General features: G+C 46.0%; 1 protein-coding gene across 19 annotated transcripts in view; it reads right to left on the reverse strand.

Moving 5' to 3' along the window:
- The window catches only part of EP400 (E1A binding protein p400), a 98,472-nt gene that overhangs the window by 70,366 nt on the left and 2,057 nt on the right, over window positions 1–26,049 (reverse strand). For 9 of the 19 annotated variants that reach the window (XM_074356402.1, XM_074356399.1, XM_074356409.1 and 6 more), the window contains exons 2-5: window positions 14,824–14,959; window positions 11,188–12,548; window positions 9,578–9,688; window positions 290–380 (exon numbers count right to left, since the gene is read on the reverse strand). In XM_074356402.1, the coding sequence (XP_074212503.1) occupies window positions 290–380; window positions 9,578–9,688; window positions 11,188–12,513 (1,528 nt within the window). In that variant the 5' untranslated portion in view covers window positions 12,514–12,548; window positions 14,824–14,959. The remainder of the gene's footprint in view (window positions 1–289; window positions 381–9,577; window positions 9,689–11,187; window positions 12,549–14,823; window positions 14,960–26,049) is intronic. The other 10 variants (XM_074356407.1, XM_074356411.1, XM_074356410.1 and 7 more) reach the window with 4 other exon arrangements.

Genomic DNA, 26,049 nt, shown 5'->3' on the forward strand with positions numbered 1-26,049 from the left:
ACCATATCATGAGGACTAAGGAGCCTACAAACGCACACAGAAAATCAAACTGGAACATATCAGTTCAACCGACAAACTTCTCTAACTTCAGGACACGTAAATATTCACATAAACATTTTGTTTAGCTGATTATCACCAAAGAAAAATTAACTTTCAAAGTAGAAACTAACCAAAACCAAGTTCCATTTAGGGGCCGTGCTTCAGAAACATGTGGCCGCCACACAGGAACTCCCAAACTAAGCCGCTACCTGGGCCCTGAGGGCACCTCAGCCTGGGCTCCGGAACATACCTGCCGGGGGTCCCGCCTGCTGCCTCTTAAAGGGGTCCGTTTCTATCGCATTTCCGACCCCTGCCACCAGGGTCCCTGCTAGGGCTTGCTGCTGTGAAGAAAAAGAAAAAGAAAAACTGAGCTCTTGATCATTTAAGTGCATTACAAGAATGAATATAAACTAAAACTATCATAATTATCCCAAACACTGACCTCATTCCTTCTTAAGAAGAGAAATGTTATCTACCCAATGTATTGTAATAAGTAAGTTCTAACTTACCTCTGGAGGATTAAAAAAAAAGGACTTGTATTCTGGTTTTAAATGTACTTTCAGATCAATGCAAATCTAGAGTCCTTCAGAAACAAGCTAGCTTTGCACAAAGAAGACAGCAGAAACTAACGCGGGAACTTCAGTCTCGGACCTAGGGCTGCAGCTCAGCCTCCCTCACCAGTCACCCTGCCCGGCATCACCCCGCCAGAAACACAAAAGCCGAGTGACAACAAGAAAGGCTGAAACTGTCTTGGTACTGGAAAATGACACTAACACGCTAATTCGTAACAACCCAATTAACTTCAAAATGGCATTTTTGCAGTTAGCACCATACATGACATAAAGCTATGTGAAATATATACAGGCTCTACTTTGAATGTTTAAATGAAAAGCTACCAGAGAAGACAGAAACCCACTGTGTGTGGGCACCCTGCGCCTCTCACAGCTCTGCACCACGCTTGCAGGGACACCGAATGCTGAGAATTATGCTGAACAGCTGCTAGTTGCCCGTGTTTTTAATAATTCAATTACATCTACTCTACTTAGTGAGGCTTTCTTTTAAACGTCTAAACACAGTAACTGCTCTGTGCGAGGGGCCGCTGACCCCTGCAGCCCTGGGAACAGGCACTACGCTGCCAGTACCGGCCGCGCTGCAGGTCACTGCCTCACATGGCAAGAGGTCTCAGAGTAAAAAGGAAAGCAAGCACCCCCCATCTACACTTAACAAAGATGGGGCGAGAGAGGGAGGGATGGACAGAGAGACGGAAGGAAGGAGGAAGAAAGAAAAGAATGATTTGAAAACCAGTATGTGAACAGTGGTTATCTCTGGGGACAAGACTATAGGTAATTTATAATTCGTGTTTGTGTGCACTTTTCTAAATTTTCCAAATGTTCTGTAGTGAACATGTATTACTTCTGGAATTGAAAAAAGGCCTTTCTTAAAATAAAAGAAATTGATACAGGGTTCCGTGTCCGGTAATGGCTAAGTACTTCCTGTTGGGCCAAACACACTGTAGATAAACACAAACTCTAGATGAAATATAAAAAGATATGAAAGGGTAGGCAGCTACAAGATGGAACACTCCACCCTTGCAAGAAGGGAATGGAGCTAGGGGAGAGTGCTGATTTTACAGCATTCGGCAAGAGCAGGCCCCAGGCTGCACTGCGTGGACCAGCTCAGATCCAGAGACGTGCAGGGCCTCACTGGCTTGAAGGCCACTTTGAAGACGGAGGGCAGGAGATCAGAGCAGAGCCACAGGAGGCAGCTGGAGGTGGGGGAGGCCCAGAGTCCTCTCCTCGGTGTCTGGGTGCCTCCTAAACCACACCTGCACAAAGACTCCAAGCCCCAGCCAAAACAACCGCACGGACGTCTCCAGCACCGTGATCGGGAGACAGGGTTTACAGTTCCAATTCAATCACATTAACTACATGTGAAAGCAAAACGATCGCACTCTTCAGAAGAACAGAACAGAACCCAGAGTTTCTACAATGTATCACTCATGACATCCAAAATCTAATTCAAACTTACTCCAGAACACAGAGAGACGAGAAAACAGGAGCCACACTCAGAACACAGTCAATGGACCCCAACCCCAAGACGGCCCACATGCTGTAACTGGCAGCAGGGACTTCACCGTGGCTTTAGTGAGTGTGCCCAAGGACACAAGAGGAAGTATGCTGTTATGAAGGACGAAGGAGACCTTGTCAGGAAAAAAAGAAACTGTTAAAAAAGAGAGCCAAATGGAGATTCGACAACTGAAAAATAAAGTATCTAAAATAAAAGAGTTCACTGGCTAGGCTGAGCAGCAGAGTGGGGACGCAGAGGTCAGCAAACTGAAAGCAGATTCCTGAGAGAAGGACAAGAGGAGAGAAGGATGTCCAGACGCACCGCAGACCTCGGGCATCGGGGGGCCTAGTGCCGCTGAAGGACGGACGGCAGACGGAGAGAACTGAGCAGAGCGCAGAGGGAGACTCACGCTCCCACACAATGTCACTTCCTGAAGACTCCAAAGTTACCCAGAGGGAACGAAGTCTTCTCAACCAGGGGATGTTAGAAGACTGAACATCCTTACGAAAAAACTGATACACTGGACTTCATTCAAAGAAAAAATACATCATCAAAGACACTGACAGGGAAGGCTTCTCTTTCCCTAACTCCTGACTGCCACTGACTCTCGGTTTTCAGAATGGTTTTCAGTTTTATCTTACAGTCTTCATGAGTATTTTAATAGGAAAGACACTGCTGTTTATAAAATACAAATTTGGTTTTAATTAACAATCATATACTGGAACTCTTTAAAAAATAAGAAAGAAAAATTCTCATAGAAAAAAAGATACTCCTTGATGGGAACAGAATTCTGGATGCCCATCTGAAGAAAGACAACAGAGAAACAGACTTTTCCAGAGCAGACAGTACAACTTAGAGGGAGTCTAGAAACTACGCCAAGGGGAAAACAACAGTCGAAGGAACTGGGGATGTAGCTCACAGAAAAGAAAATCTGGAATGCCTGCTACCAGAAAGAGCAGCCTCCGGAGGGAGGAACTAAGGCCAACAGCTGCAGCTGGTGGTCACCAAGGAGTACATTTCTGTCCAGTTTAAAGAAACAAGTGTAAACTAAGTGGAACCTGTGGTGATGCCCAGTCACCGAAAGAGAAGGGCATGGTCAACGAGGTGATGACCATCCTGAGTCCCTTCAAAGGACCCACCTGTAATGGACAAGGCTTTGGGCTCGGTGACCAGAAGTCTCTCAGTTCAAGATTCTGAAAGAAACCCCCCCGAGGTTAATCTGGGGGGAGGGTGAGCGAGAGAGAATCTCTCACGCCTTCTTTCCACACGCACGTCAATTAAACAAGTAAGCTTCCACTTCACACCTACGAAGCTTTAACTGGACACGTAAAAATACGAACACGTAAGTAAGAATAAAAAATCAATAGTTGCGGCAGGGTTAAAGACCTGTAAGTATTCATTTCTTGTAACATTATAACCGCTGAAAAATAACCTCCGATTAGGATCTTTTAAGGTCTAAGTAACTGCAGTAAAAACTACTTTGTACATAATAACCGCACTCTAGAACAGCACCTCAAAACTTCATGGAAGCAGAAACTAATACACACACCGACAACTCTGGATTTACTTCCAGAGTTTAATCACCAGCAGAGCAGTTTGTTGTAAAAATCCAGTAACTGGTTGCAAGTAACAATATTCATCCTGGTAATGTCTTGAACTCTGTTTAGAACGCTTGCCAGTGCTGACAAGGCGGTAACAAACCCGGGACCACTCACACGCTTCCAGCAGCACCTTCTGCCAACACCAAAGCATGGCGAGCACCGCACAGACACTAAGACTTCCTTGCGTCACCAATGCTACTCCTGAAAACTTTTTCTAAATAGAATTAAAATGAGAAAAGTGGCTTAAGAAATCACAGTTCCTCAGAATGATATATGAGAAGCCATTAAAGTCAGAATTAATGAAAGTGAATAAAACATAGGGCACTTGTCAAATGAAATGGCCAAAGAAAAGTGTAAATACACTGTGTCAACTGGTATGTATGTAATAAATATTTAAAAGCTTTCTTAGAATGATGGAACTATGGATGACTGTTCACTTTCTCTAACAGAAAAGCCACTGAAAGATACTGTCTACTTAGAATGGTTCTTTTTATTAATAAATATGTGAGTGCATGTGAGTGTGTATTATTTTATATACAATTCCTCTGCACTCAGTAATATTACCTCATAATCTTTTGGAAGCAGACTATATATATATATATAATGCAAAGAATTCTGAATTTATTTCTGGAATTTCACTAGTCAATATAGATTAGCCAATATGAAAATTCTACAGCTGGTTGTAAATGATAAAACTCGTACTGAGATTTTTTCCCCCCCCAAAGGAAGCAAAGGATATATTTTTCATTTCAGAATGTCTTCTGACAGACTCCATTTTCTTGTCTCCTTAGACATCCACTAGTATTTGCCTCAAAGATCTATAATTCAAAACGGACACTCCTTGGTTTTCCTCTTTTGGTCTCTTAAATATTTAATATATTCTATAATGTGATTTTAAAAGCATGAGAAAATTGATCATACATTTTAAATACTGGGATACAGGTGTTCACTGAACACTGTTGAACTTTTCTCTCTGTTTGCAATTTTTCGTAATAAAATGCTGAGAGGCAGAAAAACCTATATGGTTAACAAACATGTACGTATATGCATGACTTGGACAGTGTGCTGTACCCTAGAAACTGACACAATATAACTGACGGTACTTCAATTAAAAAAAGGAAGAAAGAAAAGAAAAATGATTACAGTGTAAAAAGTAATAAAGATCACCCACGTACTCATCACGAGGCTTAAGAATCAACTGCTACTCGTGCCGTGAAGACCCCGGCACCGTGCAGGCAGCCCCTCCCCACAGCCCCGGTGACCTGGACCGCGCGAGGACACTTCCCCAGGGTCGGCAGCTACGGGCTCAGCTTGCCCAGCACTGTGTCTGGCTCTGCTTCCCCGGGAACTGGACCTGAAGCAGTGCCGCCTGCGCCTCCCACAACCCCTGCCCCCCACACGGTGTCGCTGAGACCCACCACGCCCAGGCGTGCAGGGACCCACTCCCGCGCTCCCACCGCTGACTGCTCTCGTTCACACTCCTCTGCGCGAATGTGCACCACTCACTGACCTGTCTGCTGCTGGTGGACATGCTGGTTCTTCTCAGACTGGGGCTACTTACAAACAGTGCTGCTGGGAACAGCACTAGACATGTTTTCTGGGGCACAAACAGAGTGTCTTTAGAGCATGCTGGCAGGGCAAAGGGCCCACCCATGCTCGCTTTTTCCCGATCACCTGAAATGTTTCCAAATGTTTCCACAATACACTGCCATCAAAAGTGGGTGAGAACCCTGCAGACCTAAATCAACAATTTGATTTCTGGCCATCTGGTAAGCACAACGGTAAATCAGAAGGTTTAATTCGTGTCACTGTGGAAACCACCTAAGTTTACAGGTACTTGGTGCCTTTCACGGTCCCACTGTTCTTAGGCAAGTATCAGTGTGATCTATAAGCATACTGATGTATCACATTCCTCTAGCATTAACAGAAAAGACGTGCCACGGACAACTCTTCTGACAATTTCCAACTGAAGAAATCTTATCTTCAGTTGTATCAAATTCATCTCAAGAAGCACCTGAACATCAGGTTCAAATTACTATTCCCCACCGAAAGGAACCAGGCTCCCTGGAGAAATGGCTGATCTCGGGCTTGATCAAGGAATATGCAAGATAAACCTTAAACATCTCGTAGAAGAAAGTAAGCAAGTGCTCAGAGAGTGGCAGGGATGTGTCAAGAGTATACTAGAGCCAGCTCGGAAGAGCTCCGACTGCTCAAATCACAGACAAGTTGAACACCGAAAAAAGCAGTAAGAGCAGAATAAACATAACAAAACATGGGGGGGTGGGCAGTGGGTGGCCTGCAGGGACACAGGAGATGATGGAAATGGACGTCTGACAGGTGTACAAGTTAAGTGCTGCTTGTTAAACTTGATAAACTGTAACACTAAAGACCTGTGTAGTCCCTGCATATAAATTGTATCTTCATATGACGTAATTCACCATTCTTCCGGACCAAACAAGAAAAATTGCATGATTAAGTGAACAGATGCAGAAATAGCATTTGAGAAAATTCAACTTCCTTTCATGATAAACACTAGGAATAAAGGAATTTCCTTAACTTGATAAAGGATACCTACAAAATCTACAGCTAGCATCAGACTTCAAGGTAAAAGACTAACCGCCTTCCCCCTAAGACCAGGAAAAAGGTAAGAATGTCTGTTCTCACCACTCCTATCCAGCATCACCGTGGAATTCCACGCCAGTGCAGTAAGACAGGAAAAAGAAATAAAAGGCATAGACAGGAAAAGAAAATATAAACTTTGCTTCTTTGCAGACATGGTCTCCAAGGAGAAAATCCTGTAGAATATACAGAACAGCTCCTGACTCTAGAAAAGGAACTTAGCAAGGTTGCATAGTCAATTGTATTCCTATAAACTGGGAATGAACAACCAGGAAAACTTTTAAAAATTTAAGTACCATCTGTAGCACTACAGAAAAATTAGAATACTTGGGTGTAAGTCTAACAAAATATGTATAGAATTGGCATGCTGAAAACTACAAAATACTGATGAAAGAAATCAAAGAAGATAAATATAAATGGAGAGCTGTAACATATTCCTGGGCTAGAAGACTCAATGTTATCAAGATATTACTTCTCCCCAAACAGGTCAATAGATTCAGTGCAATCCCAACCAAAATCCTAGCAGAGCGTTCTGTAGATATCAAAAGGAACCAGAATGACCAAAACAATTCTGAAAAAGAATAAAGTTGAAGAATTCATGCTAACTGATTTCAGGACTTACTACAAAGCTACAGTAGTAAAGACAGTGTGTCATAAGCAAAAACAAAGACACATCGGTCAATGGAAGAGAAGAGAGCCCACAAATGGACCCATACAGGTAGAATCAACTGACTTTTGTCAAAGATGCAAAGTCAATTCAGAACAGTCTTTTTAAGAAATGGTGCTCAACTAGCTGGCTATCAACATGTAAAGATATGAACCTTTACTTACACTTATATGTTATATAAAACTTTACTCAAAGTGGATCACAGACCTAAATGTAAAACCTAAAACTATACAACTTCTAGACGAAAACAGAGGACGTTTTTGTGACCTTGGGTTGAGCAAAGAATTCTTACATATATGTCAAAAGCACAATCCATAAAAGAAAAAAATGGTAAAATAGACTGCATCAAAATTCAGAACTTTTGCTCTGTAAAAAAAAAAAAACAGTATAAAAGAAGAAAAAGATAAACCGCAGGAGAGAAAAATATTTGCAAATTTATATCTGATAAAAAAAACTTCAATCCAAATTATATAAAGAATTCTCAAACGCAACAATAAAGCAAATGACGCAGTGAAAAAAACTGGTGAAAGAAATGAAGAGATACTTCACCAAAGAGGATATACAAATGGCAAATGAACACATGGAAACTTGTTCAACATCGTTAGTCTTTAGAGATACACAAACTAAAACTACATACATATTAGAATAACTACAAAAGGAAACGGACAAAAACAAGTAGTGGGGAGAATGCAGAAAAACAGGAACTCTTACTGCTGGTGGGAATTCAAAACGGTGCAGCCACTGTGAAAAAGTCTGGCAGTTTCTTACAAAACTGAACATAAACTTATTAACATACCCAGCAATCTTCCTCTTACATATGCTAAAAACTGGAAAACAACCCAAGGTCCTTCAAAGGGAAACTGGACAGATGGGGGGACACTCATACAAAGGAATAGCACTCAGCAAAAAAAGAAACAAACCACAGGTAAACTCAGCAACGCGGCTACATCTTGAGTTCACCACGTGCACTGAAAAGGCAGCATGCTGTGATTCCTCTCACATTTTACCTGGGAGCGGCAAAGTCATAGAGATGGGGAACCAAGACGGAGGGAGGGAGTCTGACCATAAAGTGTAGCAGGAGGGGCATTTTGGGGGATGATGGACTCCTGTTTCTTGACTGTGGTGGTGGTGTTTACACAACTCTGTGAGTTTGTCAAAGCTCACAAAACTACAGACAAAAAAATGAGTGAATTTTATTGAATTAAATAATTTAAACAAATAAATACTGTTAATGACATCTATAACCCACCGATTAAAGTAAGAATCCATATATGAATGTAAGAATGGGGAAAAAAGCTCATCATGATAGTGGATGCCAACTAATGAACGTAAGAATAGCGGAGTCAGAAAATCTACTCTGCAGTCTTTAACGTGAGGACTAATTCTGGCCAGACTTGTGGACAGAAGGCAGAGTTAGTGGCCCGCATCAAAGGACCGTCTACAAAGTAACTGGCCTGTACTCCTCAAAGACATGAAGGTCATCGAAGAGTGAGGAGCCAGCCCCGATTAAAGAAGACCAGAGGGGCATGACAACTCAGCACAGTGGGTGGCCCCAGCCCGGGGAGAAGCAACCACAAAGGGCACCACCAGAACAGCAGACAAGACCTGCACGAGCCGAGCCGCGGCTCAGTCACGGGACAGCTGCCGAGAGACTCCGGGGACTGACCCTCACACTGAGGGTAGGCCGGGTAACAGCCACCCCTGACACCACGTGCGCAAGCGCTCGGGGGGCAGTGCGGCTCACACAGGCCCCGGGGGATGTGCGTATGTGTGCATAAGAGAGAGAGAGGGAGGGAGGAAGAGAGAGAATGAAAGCAATGCAAACGGGGCAGAAAGGCAGCAACCGGCGGCTCTGAACAGAGGGCGCAGGCGGCGCTCTTCGTGCCTACTCCGACTTCCACGCACAACTGAAATTACACCGAAGTTTAAAATAAAACCTTGAACATTCACAAGATGAAGCTGCTTTCAGAACCCAGCACAACCTATTCCAAAATGACTAAAGGTACTCTGACCTGTACTTTTAGGTTCCTGGCATTTATTAATGTCACGCTCAGTGATTTAATTTTCAAAAAATTTTTTAAAATTAAAGTTTGCATTCAATTAACATCCACTTAGAAGCCTGAAGTCCTGATATTTCAGGTATGTTTCACCTCAGTGCTTCTTCCAGCTACAGAGAACACTAAGTTAGCATGTTTAATCTTTTTGTTGTTGTTGTTCTGTTTTGCACTGTTCTCAAAAATACAGATAGAAGACACAAGAAAGAACCAACATTTAAAACACAGCACACAAGGAATCCGGAGCGTACATTCAACAGGACTGTAAGTATCAGGTGACATGCATGCCGAAGCTACTACTGCGTTACAGGTCAACACACACAAAAAATAACACGTTAAGATCTGCGTTGTCATTTACTCATGCAGTTTAGTTTTATAATTTTATATGCAGGAAGAGTTTTTTACTTTTTCAAAATAAGGAATGGGCTCTGGGAAAAAATGCTGAAGAGCAAATAGTGAATCGAAGGTTAAAATATTGGATGAAGGAAAAGTTTCGGATGAGACTACATTTTAGAACCATCGAAAAGTACCTGAAATGGTTGCTGCTGGGATGAAAAAGCAGCAGAAACATTTGGAGGAAGCTGGGTTGCTATAGCAACAGGAGTACCAGTCTGCCCATCCTTTCCTGTCACAACCTTTACCTGAGAGGAAATATTTTGAGAAAAAAAGGCAACATAATTTTTAAGACTGCTCAAAATTCTGTTAGAATTTTATTGCTGACAGCTCACTGATGTTTGGTGTTTTAAAATGGAATGTTTTTGCATCAAATCCTGTGAAAGGACACTGAATTGCTATAATATGATGGATTTATAACGTAACAACCTAACTCAACTGCAAATCCTGCAGAAACTCCAATTTAAGTCACAAGTGCAATATCCTTAGATTCTGCAACCTCAAATTTTAAAAATGGGAATGGGAGACAGTCTTCAAGTGGCAAAACCCTAACAACCTGATAGGCAGTTTGTACGACAGACCCTGGCCTACTTCATGTAGGTCAGAATGGCAACGACAGATACGGGGACTGAGCCTAAAGACAACATTGGTGCACAAACAGAGAGAGACCTGAATTTCACTATTTCACGGCAACAGAGGTGAAATCCTCAAAGTAATCATATAAACCTTTTAGAAAATAAAAATGGTTCATCCTGGAAAGGGTGTTAAAGAAAACACCACATGGCAAAGCCACACAAAATAAGTATCAATGAGACGAGCAAAGAGACCAGCTTTTGTTCAGCAAAGGCTGATTTCTTTGCAGGAGAAGAGCTGACAAAGATTTACGTTATTTTAGCTATATCGAAAAACAAAATAAGCTCCACCAACATAGTGTACAGTACACAACACAAAGGCACAAGTACAGTGCATCACAGTGCACCTCACTGTCTGCTCAGCGTTGTTTTTAGGAAGTACAAATACAAGGATCTAAGGAGTCACTGAGATACTGAGAAATCTCAAACCGAGGATTTATTAAGCACCCATTCCAGGCACCCAAAAACTTCACTACCTAAAAAAGATTCTACCTTAAATGTCATTCAATAGGTATCTGGGAAGTGACTTTAATATATGATCTCAAAGTCTAAGACTACATCTAAAACCTGAAAAAATTCTCAAATAACTTTTTGTCGTAATCATCATAGTTTAATCGTGAAGATACCTTATAAACATATCTAGTGATGTAGAATTGTAACTAGTACACCATAAAAAGCTAGTGATTCAAACCCCTTCTTTAAAAACCACGGTCACAGTGTTTTTAACGGGTGGACCTACGTAAGTTACGGGAACCAGCAGGCGCTGTCCACGCCTCTGGCCTCTGCAACCCTGCAGGGTCAGCCAATCCCCCACGCCCAGCAGAGCACGGGGGAAAGCTGGGCCTCGCCGGGCCAGTCTCCAAGTCAGGGGAGCACCCCGGTTCCAGGTGCACCAGCCCAACTCACAGCACCTTTCTGCATCGACCTCCCAGCAAGAGCAGCTCTCCCCCTCCATGAAGGAAAAAGCAAATCCACGTCAATTTCACTCCTGATCAAACTCTTATGAAACTGCATGTCAGAGGCACCCCAGGCTCACAGGTCATTTTTAATTCACGGCTGCCTAGACTCACATGCACGTAACATAGCCGGCTGATTATGAAACCGCTATTTCTCACCTCATCATTGATAACCTCAGACTTCTCTTCCTCTTCCTCCTCCTCCTCCTCCTCCTCCTCTTCCTCCAGGTCCAAATCATTCTGCCTAAGGTAAGCTTGTAACGGGGCATAATGCTTCTTCTTAAAAGCTAAGAAATCCATCATGTTCCCTTGAAGGTGTTGCAAGAAGAACAGTTCGATGAGATATTCCTTGAAGGCCTCCTTCAGCGCCTCCATCTCTCGGTAGTGGTAGTCCAGGCACTGCTTCCGCATCTGAGCCAGCTCCTGGGAGGCCGGGGGGATCTCCTCCAGCTTCCTGGGAGCCCTTCTCACCCCCGCACTCCCCGCAGACGGGAGAGGAAGGCTGGAGAGGCCCGGGGGCACAGCAGTCCTGGAAGGGCTGGTTGGGGGCGGTGGGGACGTCATCCCAAACGCTGAGGCCCCCCCGACCCCGACCCCGACCCCAGGGAGCAGAGGTCTGGTCAGCGGCGGCCCCTGCAGCACCTGCTGCTGCTGGATCAGCTGCCCCTGGATGATGCTGCTGATCTGGGGCGGCAAGCTCGCCGTGGTGATGTGGCCGGGGCTGGACAGGGGCTGCAGGCTGGCCCCACCCGCAGCCGCAGGGCTCTGGGGTCCCAGGTGGTGGACGGTGCCCCCGGGTTGTGCGTGAGGCTGCGAGAGTCTCCGTTCCCTGACAGTGACGGGTGCGCCTGCGTGCTGCAGCGGGACCTGGGCGCCCTGGGCCACCTGTGCCAGGCCCGAGCCCTCCTGGAACACGAAGTGGCCGCCGCCGGACGGGCTCAGGCTGATCTGCCTCACCAGCACGCTGGCATCCACGAAGCCCCCAGTGGGGCTGCTGCTGCAGAGGCCCAGGCCGGGGCCGGGGGCACCCGCCCGCACGCCCTGCAGGCCCGGCCCCGGCCCAGGGCTGGGCTGTGTGGGGCTCTGCGTCTGGACCTGCTGGGACAGTGGCGAGGTGACCTGGATGTACGAGGGAGAGCCATGCTCAAACCGCCTCTGCTGGGCACTGAACTGGAATCCGGGAGACGTGGGGCTGGGCAGCGGCAGAGGGGCCAGCGTGATCTGAGGGCTCCCTCCCACCACTGGCCCGACATTCTGAAGGGCGATGTTCACATTCTGCCCAGCCACGGGGCTCCGACTCATGAGCTGCTGAACCTGGTACCCGGGGGACTGGGGTGCCGAAGGGCTGGCCGATGGCGCGAAGGGCGTGGCGGGGGACGGCGGCGGGTTCGGGTGGACCTGCTGCTCTTCCCCTTCGCTGCCGCCAAAGGCCCGGGACCTCTGCAGCTGGTGTGGGACACTCTGAGGGCCGCCGCCATGGTGCATGGTCGCCCTCCTTCCTTATCCGACTTAGCGCTCGCCTGGAAGATCAAAGGTAAAGTCGAGTCACCCAGTGGTCGCCACTATTCCGAGAACCCTCGGCAGCACCGCACAGACGCTGAGCAGAAGCTTCTGGCGGAGATGCAAACGCCTGTCTCACTCATCAGGCCCCACCCGCGAGGGCACCAGGGATGCCCTCCCTCAGCACAGAGGGGGCGGAGCGTGCCAGGGCACCGCCTGGCGGGAGCAGGTGGGTGGTCCCAAGCGGCTACCTGGGAAGGTAACTAGCATCACCTGCTTAAGGCCAGCAGGCTGTGAGCTGAGCGCAGGTACTGTGACTGGCACGTTTCCTCCCAGCAGGTGCTCCTGGCCTCGTGGTCCTCCCCATGAGTGGGGCTGTCTGCCTGTCTCTCCCAGGGGAGGGACGGTGCCCAGGAAGGCGGGTGTGCAGGCATGGGTCATATGCCACTGTCACCCCATCACCAGAACACCCACCCCCGGTAGCCAGCAGTTCTCACACCCATCTGTGCCACACTAACTACAAACACCCAGTGTCAATCAAATGTGGACGCACGGAGCCTCTATTCCATGTCAGACTCTGCCTCCCAGGAGAGAGCCCAGGCCTGGCTGCGACAGCCTCTCATCTCAGCAATGTCTGCAAGAGCACACAGAGAGGAATGTCAAGAAGAAAAGCTCACAGGGAGAGAGAGGAATGGCCAGGACTCCAGCCTTCCCTCTGGGGACTCCTGGTTAGGGATCTGCAAACTCTGGGGAGGTGGGACCTCAGCTTCACAGGAGCTCAAAGGCCAAAAGCTGCTTGTGCGGAGGACCAGAGAGAGTATGGGAGAGGGGAAGGGACCCTGAGGGAGATCAGCTTTTCTGGGACAGGAGACAGCAGAGGATGGAGCAGGGAGAGGCCACCCCCGAGGTGAGGCAGGGCATATGCTCACAGTCACACCTGGCGACACGGGGCCGAGCCCACTTGGAGCAGGACAACAGCCACAGCCTGTCTGCTCCCCACTGTGGCTGGGTCAAGCCACAGGAACACCTACTATTTAAAAATCCTCATCTCAACTGACACACCTAGCTCCCCATTTCTTGGTGTTCCTCCCACACCTCCCCCGAACACAAGTAGGAGCGCCCTTTCATCGTCAGGGCACTACTGTTATTTCACTGAGAAAACAGACAAGGGATGAAAACATTATAAACCAAAAGTTACAAAACTGAAAAGTGGAAATACACTAACGTGTGAGTGAGTGCTCCCACAGGCCACGCTACTGGCTGAAATGCGCAGACAGATGAAATAAAAGCTGCAGAAGTCACAGATGCGCAGGTAAAGGCCGGGGAAACAGACACATGGGACCACATTTAAACCAGCAGGAGGAGGCACTTCCTGCTCTGATGGCGGTCTCTGAAGATGCAGCCTGAAGGTCACGCACAAACTGCAGCGAATGTACTAAACACGTCAGATACCAGATTAGAGAGGTGAATGGGAACCCAGGACTGCAGTGAGGATGGCCTTCGTCACCGAGCCAGGAGCCCACTCCCACCCCAGCCCCCCAGCCCCCCAGCACAGGGCCCAGCATACCGGGTGGGGCTGTGAGCTGAGGGGCACAGCGGGGGCGGGGGAGGCTCAGAAACGTGCTATTGCTTTCAAAACGAGCTTTTCTTCCTGATGTTTTTAAACAAGCACCATGAGGGAGATAAGTGTGCAACAGGCACAGAGATCCAAGAATAAACACATCAGCACGTGTTTAGGGTTATTTCCTGAGAATACATTCCCAGAATACCAAAGGTGATCAATAAGAGAGAAGGAAGGCCAGAGAGAAACTCTCTTATGTGTAGTAATTTACAAAAGCCGGGGCGGCGGGGGAATATGCTGTGACAACTGATGGATGTGTTGAGAAAATGCGGAGGGAGATGGAGCAGAGACCCCAAAGGGCTCGGAGCTCAGAGCCTGCCTAACGGCTTGGGCAGCGACGGCGGGGAAACAGACCCCGACGCCTCTGCCCTAGCAATCCTTCTAAGGAAACTCACCTACCAATTTTTTCAATTGTGCATAAAAACACACTACAGGATAATACAGTAAAAATAAAAAGAAGTGTAACCAGAAATATCCAATGCTCAAGTTCTAGGTGGAGACTATGTTATAAAAATGAAAAATTTCTTACCCCAGTATCTCCATTAAAGATGAATAAATAAAAAAATCCGATTACCTCCCCCCACCCCCCAAAAATCAAGTGTACAACTTTAAATCGGTTAGAAATAAAAATGAAAAAACTACCTACTAAAACATATCAAAATGTGAATACTGACCTTCACCTGGCGAGGGGACAGAACGCCTGGGTGAGCCACACGGCGCCGAGCTACCGACACACCCACACCACGAGGACGTCAAGGAGCGCCAGATGCGAGGACCGCAAACTGCAGGCCAGTGACATGTCAAGACGTCCTGGAACAGGCAAAACCGCAGGGACATATCAGACAGGGCCTGATGGTCTGACGGTGGGGGTAGCTGAGAAGGCAGGAGGGGACCTGGGGGCATGGAACTGTTTTTACATTTGATTTGCGGCAACGCCTGGATGTGTTTGTCCAAATTCATAGAGCCGTAAGCTACACCTCAACTTTTTAAAAAGTGGCTACTGACTTCAGTGAGCTTATAGTCAAGTTAGAAAAACAAACCAATCAGCGATAATGTAAAGAAACTGCTCATCTAAACCTGCATCCCGCACAAAACGCACCGGCTGGAAAGCAAAGCTATCACCAGTGACAACACGACTTTTTAACTGCTGACAGCGATGCCACCAGAAGCAGCTGGAGTGGACTGCTCAACTCAGGGCTCGAGGAGGGCACCACTGTGGGGACGCCAAGGTCCTCGGGCTGCCAGCAGCAGGGGCCAGCCATCGGACCACTGCATACAGCGCCCCCCAGTGCCACCGGCGAGGACAGCGCCAACCACAGACGGGACACAGTCTCACCGACAGTGCGGCTCCTGCTTTCTCAGGGCAACACTGATACCACAAAGGGGCACACGGCGCCAGGAAAATGCCACTCTAAAAAACACCTACCTGGGCCCTATCCTCAGTAGGGCAGGGGTCCACAGGTCAGAACTCCAAAGAGTGAGGGGTGGAGGGCTCAGGAGCCAGGTCCTGACAGCAGCTGCTCCCAACCCACCCGCTGGGGCTGGAACTGCTCCAGCTGCCAGCCCCTCCTCAGGGAGCTCCCAGTCCAGACAGCAAGGGACTGGGCATCCTGGTCTGCCCCTTCAACTAGCTGAGCGCTCAGGCATGAGCCTTGCTCCCTCTCCAAACCTACCCCCCTCTCTGCCCCTACGTTTCCCCACAGACCCAACCTCCCGGCCCTCACCCACTAGGGCAGTCCTGCTAGTCAACAGCACCCGGGATGGACGGCGAGTGCGGCAAAGGGAACAAGGAAGAGGATGGAACAATGGCTGCGACACTCAAGAGTGAATTCAGGGCACAGGGACAGACAGAACGTGATGGGAGTGGAGGGAGGATAGAGGCCAAAAATAGTGTCTGGCAGTATGTTCAACTGGGAACTCCAGAAAGCAATTTGGCAGTAGGTACAAGAGTCTTACAGCACATTCACATCTTCTGGCCCAGGGACCCAACTTCCAGATCAGTCTAAGAAAAAGTCAGAGCTGTGTTCAATAGACAAGGATGTGCACTGAAATATTATCTACAGCAAAAAGGCAACATGCCCGACAACAAATAATCGATAAATTTTGATACATCTATGCAAAAAAGTGTCAAAACTGAATATGTGACACTTTGATTTTTTTCCTGCTACCTTTCTATGCTTTCCAAAGTTGTCCTTAACTGGCATTTGTCACAGTCATTAGTGCTGTTCACCAAATATCCCAATTCTCCTGCCGGTCACAACACACGTGTGCATTTCCCTGCCCTGGGCTGGGTGGTTACGTGACGTGATTTGGCAAAGACGGGGCATGCTATTTGCCACACTGACTCTGCAGCTCTGGGAGGACACAAAGCACAGAGATGAGGTCCCAAGGGAGCATGAAGGGTGAGCTAACTGCAGAGACTTGTGGTGGGCACTCCGCCCTCGCGCGGGAAGCCCTGGCATCTGGAGCATACCTGTTAACTGTGAGACTCAGGCTCATCTTGGCTGGTCCAGCACATAAAGAACAATAAACGAAGAGAGACTCATGGATACAGAATACTGGAAGGGAGGGGCGGGAGGCGGGCGAAATGGGTGAAGGAGATTGAAAGGTGCAGACCTCCAGTCACGCGGTCAGTCAGTCACGGGAAGTAATACACAGCATAAGGAACATGGCAACAGTATTGTAATAACTCTGCATGGGGACAGAAAGATACTGGACTTATCACGGCGATCACTTCATAACATGTGCACGGGTCAAGTCACCAGCACACCTGAAACTAACGTAACATTGCACAACTACATTTCAACCAGGAAAAAAAAGAAAACACCATGTAATAGAAGACACTCCACACGCTCCACTCCAGCCCATCACACAAACCCCGGCAATTCTCTGCCTTAAGAAACAAGACTACGCTAACACACCTGTCCCTGCGTCCCCGCCACCTCCGGCAGCGGTTCACCCAGGGGGCCTCTCAGGGTTCTGCGGCATCCACAAATCTGTGCCTCATCAAGATCTGCAGACCAAAGAGAAAAATGCCTCCCACCGACAGACTTTTTCCAAGACTAAGGCTTTCTGACCGCTGCTGAGATTTTTTTAAATAAAAAGCCATTTTAAAAGAATTTAAAGAAGAGCAAACGAAAAGAACTTTATACCAATGTCATTAATAGGGACATGTAGCATTGTCCATTTCCCCCAAATTTATGTAATGATTTAACATAATTCCCTGAAAAATCCCATTACTATTTTGGTAAAAATGCATATGGAAATAAAAGTGAACTTCAACAGCCAACACACACACCAAAAAAAAAGTCATTTTAAAGCATTACTAAATTCTTAACAGCGTTCTGTGATGCTAGAGAATTAAAATTCAAACTTTCTTAGCTCAATCCATTTAGAAAAATAACGGTCAGCTCTAACCCCCTGAGCTCTGCCCACCCCCACACCTCACACCATTCTCAAAAATTATTCGGAGGGGAGGGGAATCAAGCCATAAAAATATTTTTAAAACATACGAGAATATTTTTATAACCCAGCAGTGAAGAAGAGTTTCCTAAATATGGCATAAAACCTAGAAACAATATTTATTTTTAAAATACAATAATTGAAAATTTTACTAAAGAGAAACATTGCAATAAAAAACTGAGATAAAAAATGTTTGAAGCATATATGACAAAAGGCTTATCCATTCTTAAGAATTCTCACAAATCAAAGAGAGCCAAACAACCCAATCCACCAAAACACTGAGCATATCTCTTCAAGGCAGCTCACGAGTAACGAACTAAACATTTGATTCAATTCACTCACTCCTAGCCTATGTTAACGAAATGGGGTTTCCTATTGCAAAAATTAGTAAAACAAAACGAAACTCCAAGACTTGAAGCTGAATTTTTCAAGCACATTCACTTATAAATCCATCACTCGTAATAAAAGAAATGCAAATAAAAACTAAGCTGAACTATGACTTCTCATCTATCAGCCACACAAAATCCAAAAGCCAGACAGCTGTTGGTGAGGCTGTAGGGAGCCAGGCCACTTAGCTCTGCTGCAGGGTATAAGCTGTCCAGCCCTACAAACGGCACCATTTAACAAACCACACAGGCTCTTACCCTTGTTCCCAGCAGTCCCACGACAAATTCACCATGAATATCCAACTCCAAAATGAAAACACATAGCACAGAGTTATTCACTGTGGCGTTACTCGTAAATGCAAAGTACTGGAAATTAGAGACATGCCCAAAATATTTCAGAGACTGGCTAACTGTGTTATGGTACATTCACTTTAATGGAGTGCTGCATAGCTGTATGAAAAAAGAGGGAGACCTCATGAAACGGTGTAAAACAATTTCCAGAACATATACTGTTAAGTCAAAAAAGCAAAGTGCAAAAGACTACATACGGGGCAATAAGTTTGTATAAGAAAGGGGGAAGAGAGACAGACAGGTGGACTGATGCATGGATAGAGGTATCTTTCCTGCATTCTTTTTCCAAAAGCAAAGCGATATGTCCCAACAAACAAAAGTCCTGGACGGCTTCACTGGTGAATTCTACCAAACATTCAAAGAAGATTCAATGCATATCCTTCCCAAACTCTTCCCAAAAAATGAAGAGGAGGCAACACTCCCAAATTCATTTCACAAGGCCAGCATTACTGATATCAAAACCAGACAAAGACACCACAAAAAAAGAAAATTATAGGTTAATATCCCAGATCAACATAGATGCAAAAATCCTCAGCAAAATACTAGCAAACTGAACTCAACAGCACATTAAAAGGATAATAAACCATGATCAACTGGGATTTATTCCAGGGATGCAAGGAAGGTTGAACATCCACAAATCAATCAATGTGATAAACCACATTAACAAAATGAAGAAAAATCATATAGTCATCTCAATAGATGCAGGGAAAACATTCGACAAAATTCAACGTCCATTTAGAATAAGAACTCAAAAAACAAAGTGGGTACAGAGGAACATACCTCAACATACTAAAGGCCACATATGACAAGCTAACATCACATTCAACAGTGAAAAGCTGAAAGCATTTCCCCTAAGATCGGGAACAACATAAGGTACCCACCTACTCCTGCCACTTTTATCCAACATACTATTGGAAGCCCTAACCAGAGCAATTAGACAGGAAAAAGGAATAAAAGGCATCCAGGTGGGGAGGGTATAGCTCAGTAGTGAAGTGCATGCTTAGCATGCACAGGGTCCTGGGTTCAATTCCCAGTACCTCCATTAAAAAACAATAATAAATAAATAAATAAATATATAAATGAGCCTAATTACCTCCTCCCCCACCAAAAAAATTTAATTTAAAAAATAAATAAAAGGCATTCAAATTGGAAAGAAGTAAAACTGTCATTATTTTCAGACAACATATTATATACAGAAAACCCTCAAGACTCCACCAAAAAAAACTATTAGAGTTAATAAATGAATTCAATAAAGTTGCAAGATACAAAATCAAATCAAAATACAAAACACAAAGTCAAAATGCAAAGTCTGTTGCATTTTCACATACTAAGAACTATCAGGGAAATTAAGAAAACAATCCCATTTACAACTGCATCAAACAGAATAAAATACTCTGGAATTTCCTGGCCAAGGAGGTCAAAGACCTGTACACTGAGAACTGTAAGACACAACACTGATGAAAGAAACAGATGACTACACAAATAAATGGAAAGGCAGTCTGCACGCATAGATTAATATGAAATTAATATTGCTAAAATGTCCATACTACCTAACGTAATCTACAGATTCAATGCAATCCTTATCAAAATCCCAATGACATTTTTCACAAAAACAGAACAATTAAAAAATTTGTATGGAACCATAATATATCATGAACAGACACAGTGATCTTGAGAAGGAACAACACTAGAGGCCTCAAGCTCCCTGATTTCAAACTACATTACAAAGTGTCAGTAATCACAACAGTCTGTTATTGGTATAAACACAAACCTATAGGTCAGTGGAACAGAACAGAGAACCAAGGAATAAAAAGCCACGCATATACAGTCAATTAATTTACGTCAAAGGAGGCATGAACTATGGGGGAAAAGACAGCCTCTTCAATAAATGGTGTTGGGAAAACCAGACAGCCACATGCAAAGACCACTATTTTACACCATACACAAAAATTAACTCAAAACTACTAGAAGAAAGCACAGGCAATTAAGCTTCTTGGCATCACTCTTGAAGATTTTTTTCTTTTTTTTGACCTGACTCCAAAGGCAATGGCAACAAAAGCAAAAACAAACAAATGGGAGACGCCGAACTTAGAAGCCCTGCACAGCGAAGAAGACCATAATCAAAATAAACAGCCAGCCTACAGAACGGGGGAAGACATCTGCAAATCACATATTTGATAAGGGGTTAATATCTAAAATACATAAAGATCTCATGCAGCTCAATATCAAAAAGAATCCAATTTACAAACTGACAGGATCTGAAGAGACATTTTTCCAAAGAAGGCACAGGTGGCCAACAGACACTAGAAAAGACACTCAGCATCACCAATCGTCAGAGAAACACAAATCAAACCACAATGAGATACCACTTAACACCTGTCAGAATGACTATCATGAGAAAGACAACAAATAACAAGCGAGGATGTGGAGAAAGGGAGCCCTCACGCACTTCTGGTGGTGCAGCCACTATGGAAAACAGTATGGAGGCTCCTCAAAAAAGTTAAAAATAGAACTGCCATATGACCAAGCAATCCCACTTTATCTAAAAAGAAGAAAACAAAATCACTAATTTGAAAAGATATACGCACCCCTATGTTCATACACAGCATTATTTACAATAGTTAAGATACGGAAGCAACCTAAGTGCCCATCATGAATGAATAAATGAATAAAGACATGATGTATTTAAAATGGAGTATTACTCAGACATAAAAAAGAGTGAAGCAAAAAAAAGCAACAAGTTCCATGCTGTATAGTGCAGGGAACTATATTCAGTATCTTGCAGTAAGTTATGGTGAGAAAGAATATGAGAACAAACATTTGCATGTTCATATATGACTGAGGCATTGTGCTGTACACCAGAAATTGACACAATATTGTAAACTGACTATATATATACACACGCACACACACACAAAGAAAAAAAGAATGGAATCCTGCCATTTGCCACAACACCGGATGGACCTTGAAAGTATTATGCTAAGTTAAATAAATCAGACAAGAAATAAATACCGTATGATCTCACTCATATATGAAATCTAAACAAAACAAAACAAAACTCACAGATACAGAGAACAAACTGGTGGCTGCCAGAGGGGACGAGGACTGGGCAGTTGGCTACATGGGTTAAGGGATCAAAAGGTACAGACTTCCAGTTAGAAAATGATTAAGTCATGGGGGTGTGGAGCGTGGTGACTACAGTCCATACTACAGTACTGCAGATTTGAAAGTTGCTGAGAGAGGAAATCTTGAAAGTTCTCATAACAAGGAAAAAAATTTGTAACTCTGTATGATGATAGACTGTAACCAGACTTGTTGTGGTGACCATCCTGCACTGTATACAAATGTGAAATCGTTATTTTGTACACCTGAAACTAACATAATGTATGTCAATTACACTTCAATAAAAACAGCAAGCAGATACATACATATCTGTACATACATTTTTTTCTTAACAAATATATTTCTTAGTTATGTCCACCAAAAGAGTCTGGAAGCAGTAACACCCCGTAAATATCTGCTTACTTTTGCCAAAAAGAAACCCAGGAAGAATACGCCAGAAATGCATGTGGGGGTGACCCACAGGGGGCGGGTGCAAGCAGACTGGTGGACAGTGAAAGGCGCTTCTGAGCACACCATCTCGTATCAGTGTGACTTTAAGAATCATGTTAAAGGGTTACATATTCAAAAAGCAAAATTAAATCAGTAAGGATGAAGAACTTCCTAAAACTGAATATAAACAGAAACAAATCTGACTCTGGAAAGGACAACATAATCACCAAAGGAACAGAGAAGGAAGGACACGGATCAGCCCCATGGTGCTGGATAAGAACTAGGAGTCATATCGATACATGAGTTTTTCCTTGTAACACATTTCCTAATTCTGCTTCCTGAAATGGCCCGAAAGCAGTACGTCCCAGTAGAGCGGAGGAACCCAGGGTCAGAGAACTCTACGGAACACGCAGCAGCACACACAGCCTCGGCCGGGGCCGTGATGGAGTCTAGGGACAGAGGAGCTAGGAAATTTCAGGACAGTGGTCTCGGCTGTTTTATCTCTGTCTTTGGAAAAATTCAGTCAAGCCCTCGTTTAACATTATCTGTGTTTCAAACTAAAGTTACTGAGTGGACTAGCAACAAATCAAAGTAAGACTATGTAGAGCTTCTCCTTTCAAACTGGACTCTCCCCAGACAGATGCACACACACTGAGACTCCTGAAAACCAGCACGGTTGAGACTGGCAGGCCTGGTAACGGGCACAGGAGGGTTGAGGGAAATGCTCAGGGCACCGCCTGAGTGGCGTCCCCAGCAGTCCGCACAGAGCGGGCCTCTGCGTGGCTAAAATGTGCTCAGCGATGGCCAGGTGCAGTCTGAGGACCACGAGATCCAGACACCACCACTGTTTCAGGTCTGTGAGAAAGCAGCTCCAGGAGAGCCAAGGCGGGGCGGAGACCACTCCACCAGCAGAGCAGCGGCAGCCAGGCCATGAGAACCTTCATCCCTAAACACCCCGTGTCTAGCCACATGAAACCTCCCTCTTCTCCCAAAAAAGCACGGCCATCCTCCAGGATGTCCCTCCGCAGAGAATGCTCTCTGGTAACTTATACTCAAGTCGCTTCGTAAGTGGTCTTTGGGGGGAGGGCATATCTCAAGTGGTAGAGCACACGCCTAGCGTGCCTGAGGTCCTGGGTTCAATCCCCAGTATCTCCACCGAAAAGTCGAATAAATAAATAAAACTAATTACCTCCTCCCTGCAAAAATAAATAAAAATAAATAAATACGCGGTCTCTGTGTTGTTCCAAGTACTGTGACAGACCCTAAGAAACAGACCAGCCACCTCTGCCACAGGGAGTTAAAAAAAAAAAAAAAAAAGCTTAACTACATTAAAAACTATGCTTTCACTTACCTTGAAATGCTACCCAAAATTTTTAAAAGATGGATGGACGGATGAAGCAGGTACAGCAGAAGGCTAGGGGGTGGGTATACAGGTGTTTACTATAAAGTTATTTCAATCTTCATGTATCGTTGAAATTTTTCACAGTAGAATGTAACCATCTACGTAAGATGGCAACATCAGATGTCACTTAACAAATAAAGGACTGCACTAAAGATTCTATTTCCTAACAAAAGGTTCATTCTTCTCCCACCTCAGAGCAGATTATGAAGGCTCTGTACTAGTTCCTACTCACTAGTTCCTAAAATGCCTAATTTCCAAATGACATAAAACAGCCTGAGTCTAAGTGCTGTGCTGGACGCGCGACACCGCGTGCTGTACAGAGCCGACCTGTCGGGGTCCGCCGTGCCGAGACAGGGAAGCCCAGACACAAGCTCCCAGGAGGCCTTGCAGTTTAACAGGCTCCGGTGCCACAAGCTGAACATCACGGCAGTTGGGGGGGGGGTCCTTAGCCTGAGAGACCAAGGCCCCGTACTACAGCAGGTGGGGTCCGCCTCGGCGCGAGAAGAGCACCCACCACAAACCGAAGAGGTGCTTTCTCAAACACCAGGCAGCAAAGTTACAAACGCCAATTCATCATTCTGCTGCTGCTGCTCAGCTATCTTCCCCATCGTCCCCTAAGAAGTCCACTTAGGCCTTTCTCTCCTAGCCACCCCCCCGTGAAATCTTACTACCACAGCAGGACAGTTCACCCGTGATGCCCTATGACCCTGCGGGAGGCCACAAACCACCGTCGTGTCTGATACTTCACCCTCCTCCCAAGAGCCAGTTCTGGCCCCTCACGGGAAATATCATTCTCACGGAGAATGCAGGCTCTAGTGTGTAGAAAGAGACCTGGAAAAACGGCTACTGAACCAGGCAGCTGGGGGAAGCCAAGAACGAGGAGAAAGGGCAAAGAGGACCCCACCGCCCTCTGGGCACTTCTGCACTGTTTGACGGTCGTGCAATTACTTGTATTAAGACTGGCGACGATCCAAATGCCCTTCAACAGGTGAATGTTAACCTGTGCTCTGTCCACACTGCGGACTACCGCTCCACAAAGAGAGACAAACCCCTGGTACACGCAGCACCCTGGACTAATGTCAAATGCATTACGCTCAGTGGAAGAAGCCAGACTCAAAAGGCTCCAACCCTGTGTGAGTGCCTTTCACTGACATCCTGGGGAAGCCAGACACACACAGAGGGCAAGGCTGCCAAGGGCTGCGGGAGGAGCTGGCTGCAGGCTGGCAGCGCAAGGGAATAGCTGGGAGGGAGGAACTATTCTGCACCCTGACCATCGGGGAAATCACACAACTGTCAAAGTTCTCCGAATTCTACACCAAAAAAAAAAAAAAATGAAAACTACATAAAAGGTAAAATAGTAAAGTGAGGATACTTAAAGACCTTCCCTTCCACTCAGAACATAAAATGATTTTTTGAATTAATTTCTACAATATAATAATGCATTAAAACAAGACAAAAAATTCCGCTGATTAGAAATAAAGCAGAAACCACAGATGGGGCGAGGCTGAGATGACAGGCCCAAGGGATGCTCTGCTCTACGGGCAGTGAGCACTCCAGCCCCTCCTGGTGGCTACGGAGCAGAGCCAGGCTCCAGAGGGAGACGGCCCCTCACCTGGAAAAAGAGGCTCAACTGGCCACAGGTTGCAGCCACAGTCAGCTGCTTGCCTTTGCAGAGGGAAAAAGCAGACCAGCCAAGCGCTCACTGCCACCGCACTGGGAATGGGGAACCCCAGGGGGATCTGCAGACCTCTCTGGATGGGGGAGGGGGGTTGGCAGAGATAGCATCAATACGAGAATTCACTGCCAGGAAACAAGATGGACAGATCCTGTGAATGGCCCACGTGAAGAGACACCACGCTGCCCCTGCAGGATGTCCAACCTCGCAGGGGGCCCCACGAATGCAGTCTGGTAGCTGAATCCCTCCTTGAATGGCCTCAAGTGCTCATCCCCAGCTTGACTCCCTTCTCTTCATTTCTACCTACGAAACCCAAAGTCCACAACAAACTTCACCCCGTGTGTGAGCCTAGAAAAGGCAACCTCCCTCCTCTAACGCACCGCATGTGAAGTCTGCTCCTCAGCTTCCCCTGTAGTTTTAACTACCCCTGTATGCCTAGGTCCTACCAAATCCACCTGCTTTAGGAAAGAACCTGTTCGTTGATTTACTTACTCAACAGTATTTACGAGGCACTGACTCCATCAGACACTATCTGAAAGACTGTGTGCACAAGCGTGAACAAAGCGCAGTTCCTGCCCCAAGATGGGCAGCAGGCAATGAACAAAGCAGTAGGTGCCAGACCGTGAGCACGACGGCGAAGCTCAGGGTAAGGGATGGAGCCCGTGGGTGAGCGGGCGAGGTGCTGGGTTAAACAGAAGACTCCCTGAATTGGAAACTTCTGAAGAGAACTGACCGACTGAGAGGCAGGCCTGTGGTATGTAGGGACTCGATGTTCCAGGCAGAGCCGACATGTGAGCAGGCCCTGAGCGGAGTGTGGCTGGAGCCAGGGAGCAGGGGTGTCGGGACACGAGGTCACAGGGGCAGCAAGGACCTGGGTACAAGGGGCTTCATAAACTCCCTTAAGGACTGGCTTATTTTCTGAGGGAGATGAGAAACCACGGAGGGCACCACCCGGATCTGTGCTGAGAGTCACCTGCAGAGCCACTTAGGTGAGCAGAAAGCAGGTCACTGGAATAACCCAGGCGAGATGACATGGGGGGCTTGAACAACTGTAGGCAAGAGGGCAGGAGAA

Source organism: Camelus bactrianus, chromosome 32 (assembly GCF_048773025.1).
Source record: "Camelus bactrianus isolate YW-2024 breed Bactrian camel chromosome 32, ASM4877302v1, whole genome shotgun sequence".
NCBI classification, from domain to species: Eukaryota; Metazoa; Chordata; class Mammalia; order Artiodactyla; family Camelidae; genus Camelus; species Camelus bactrianus.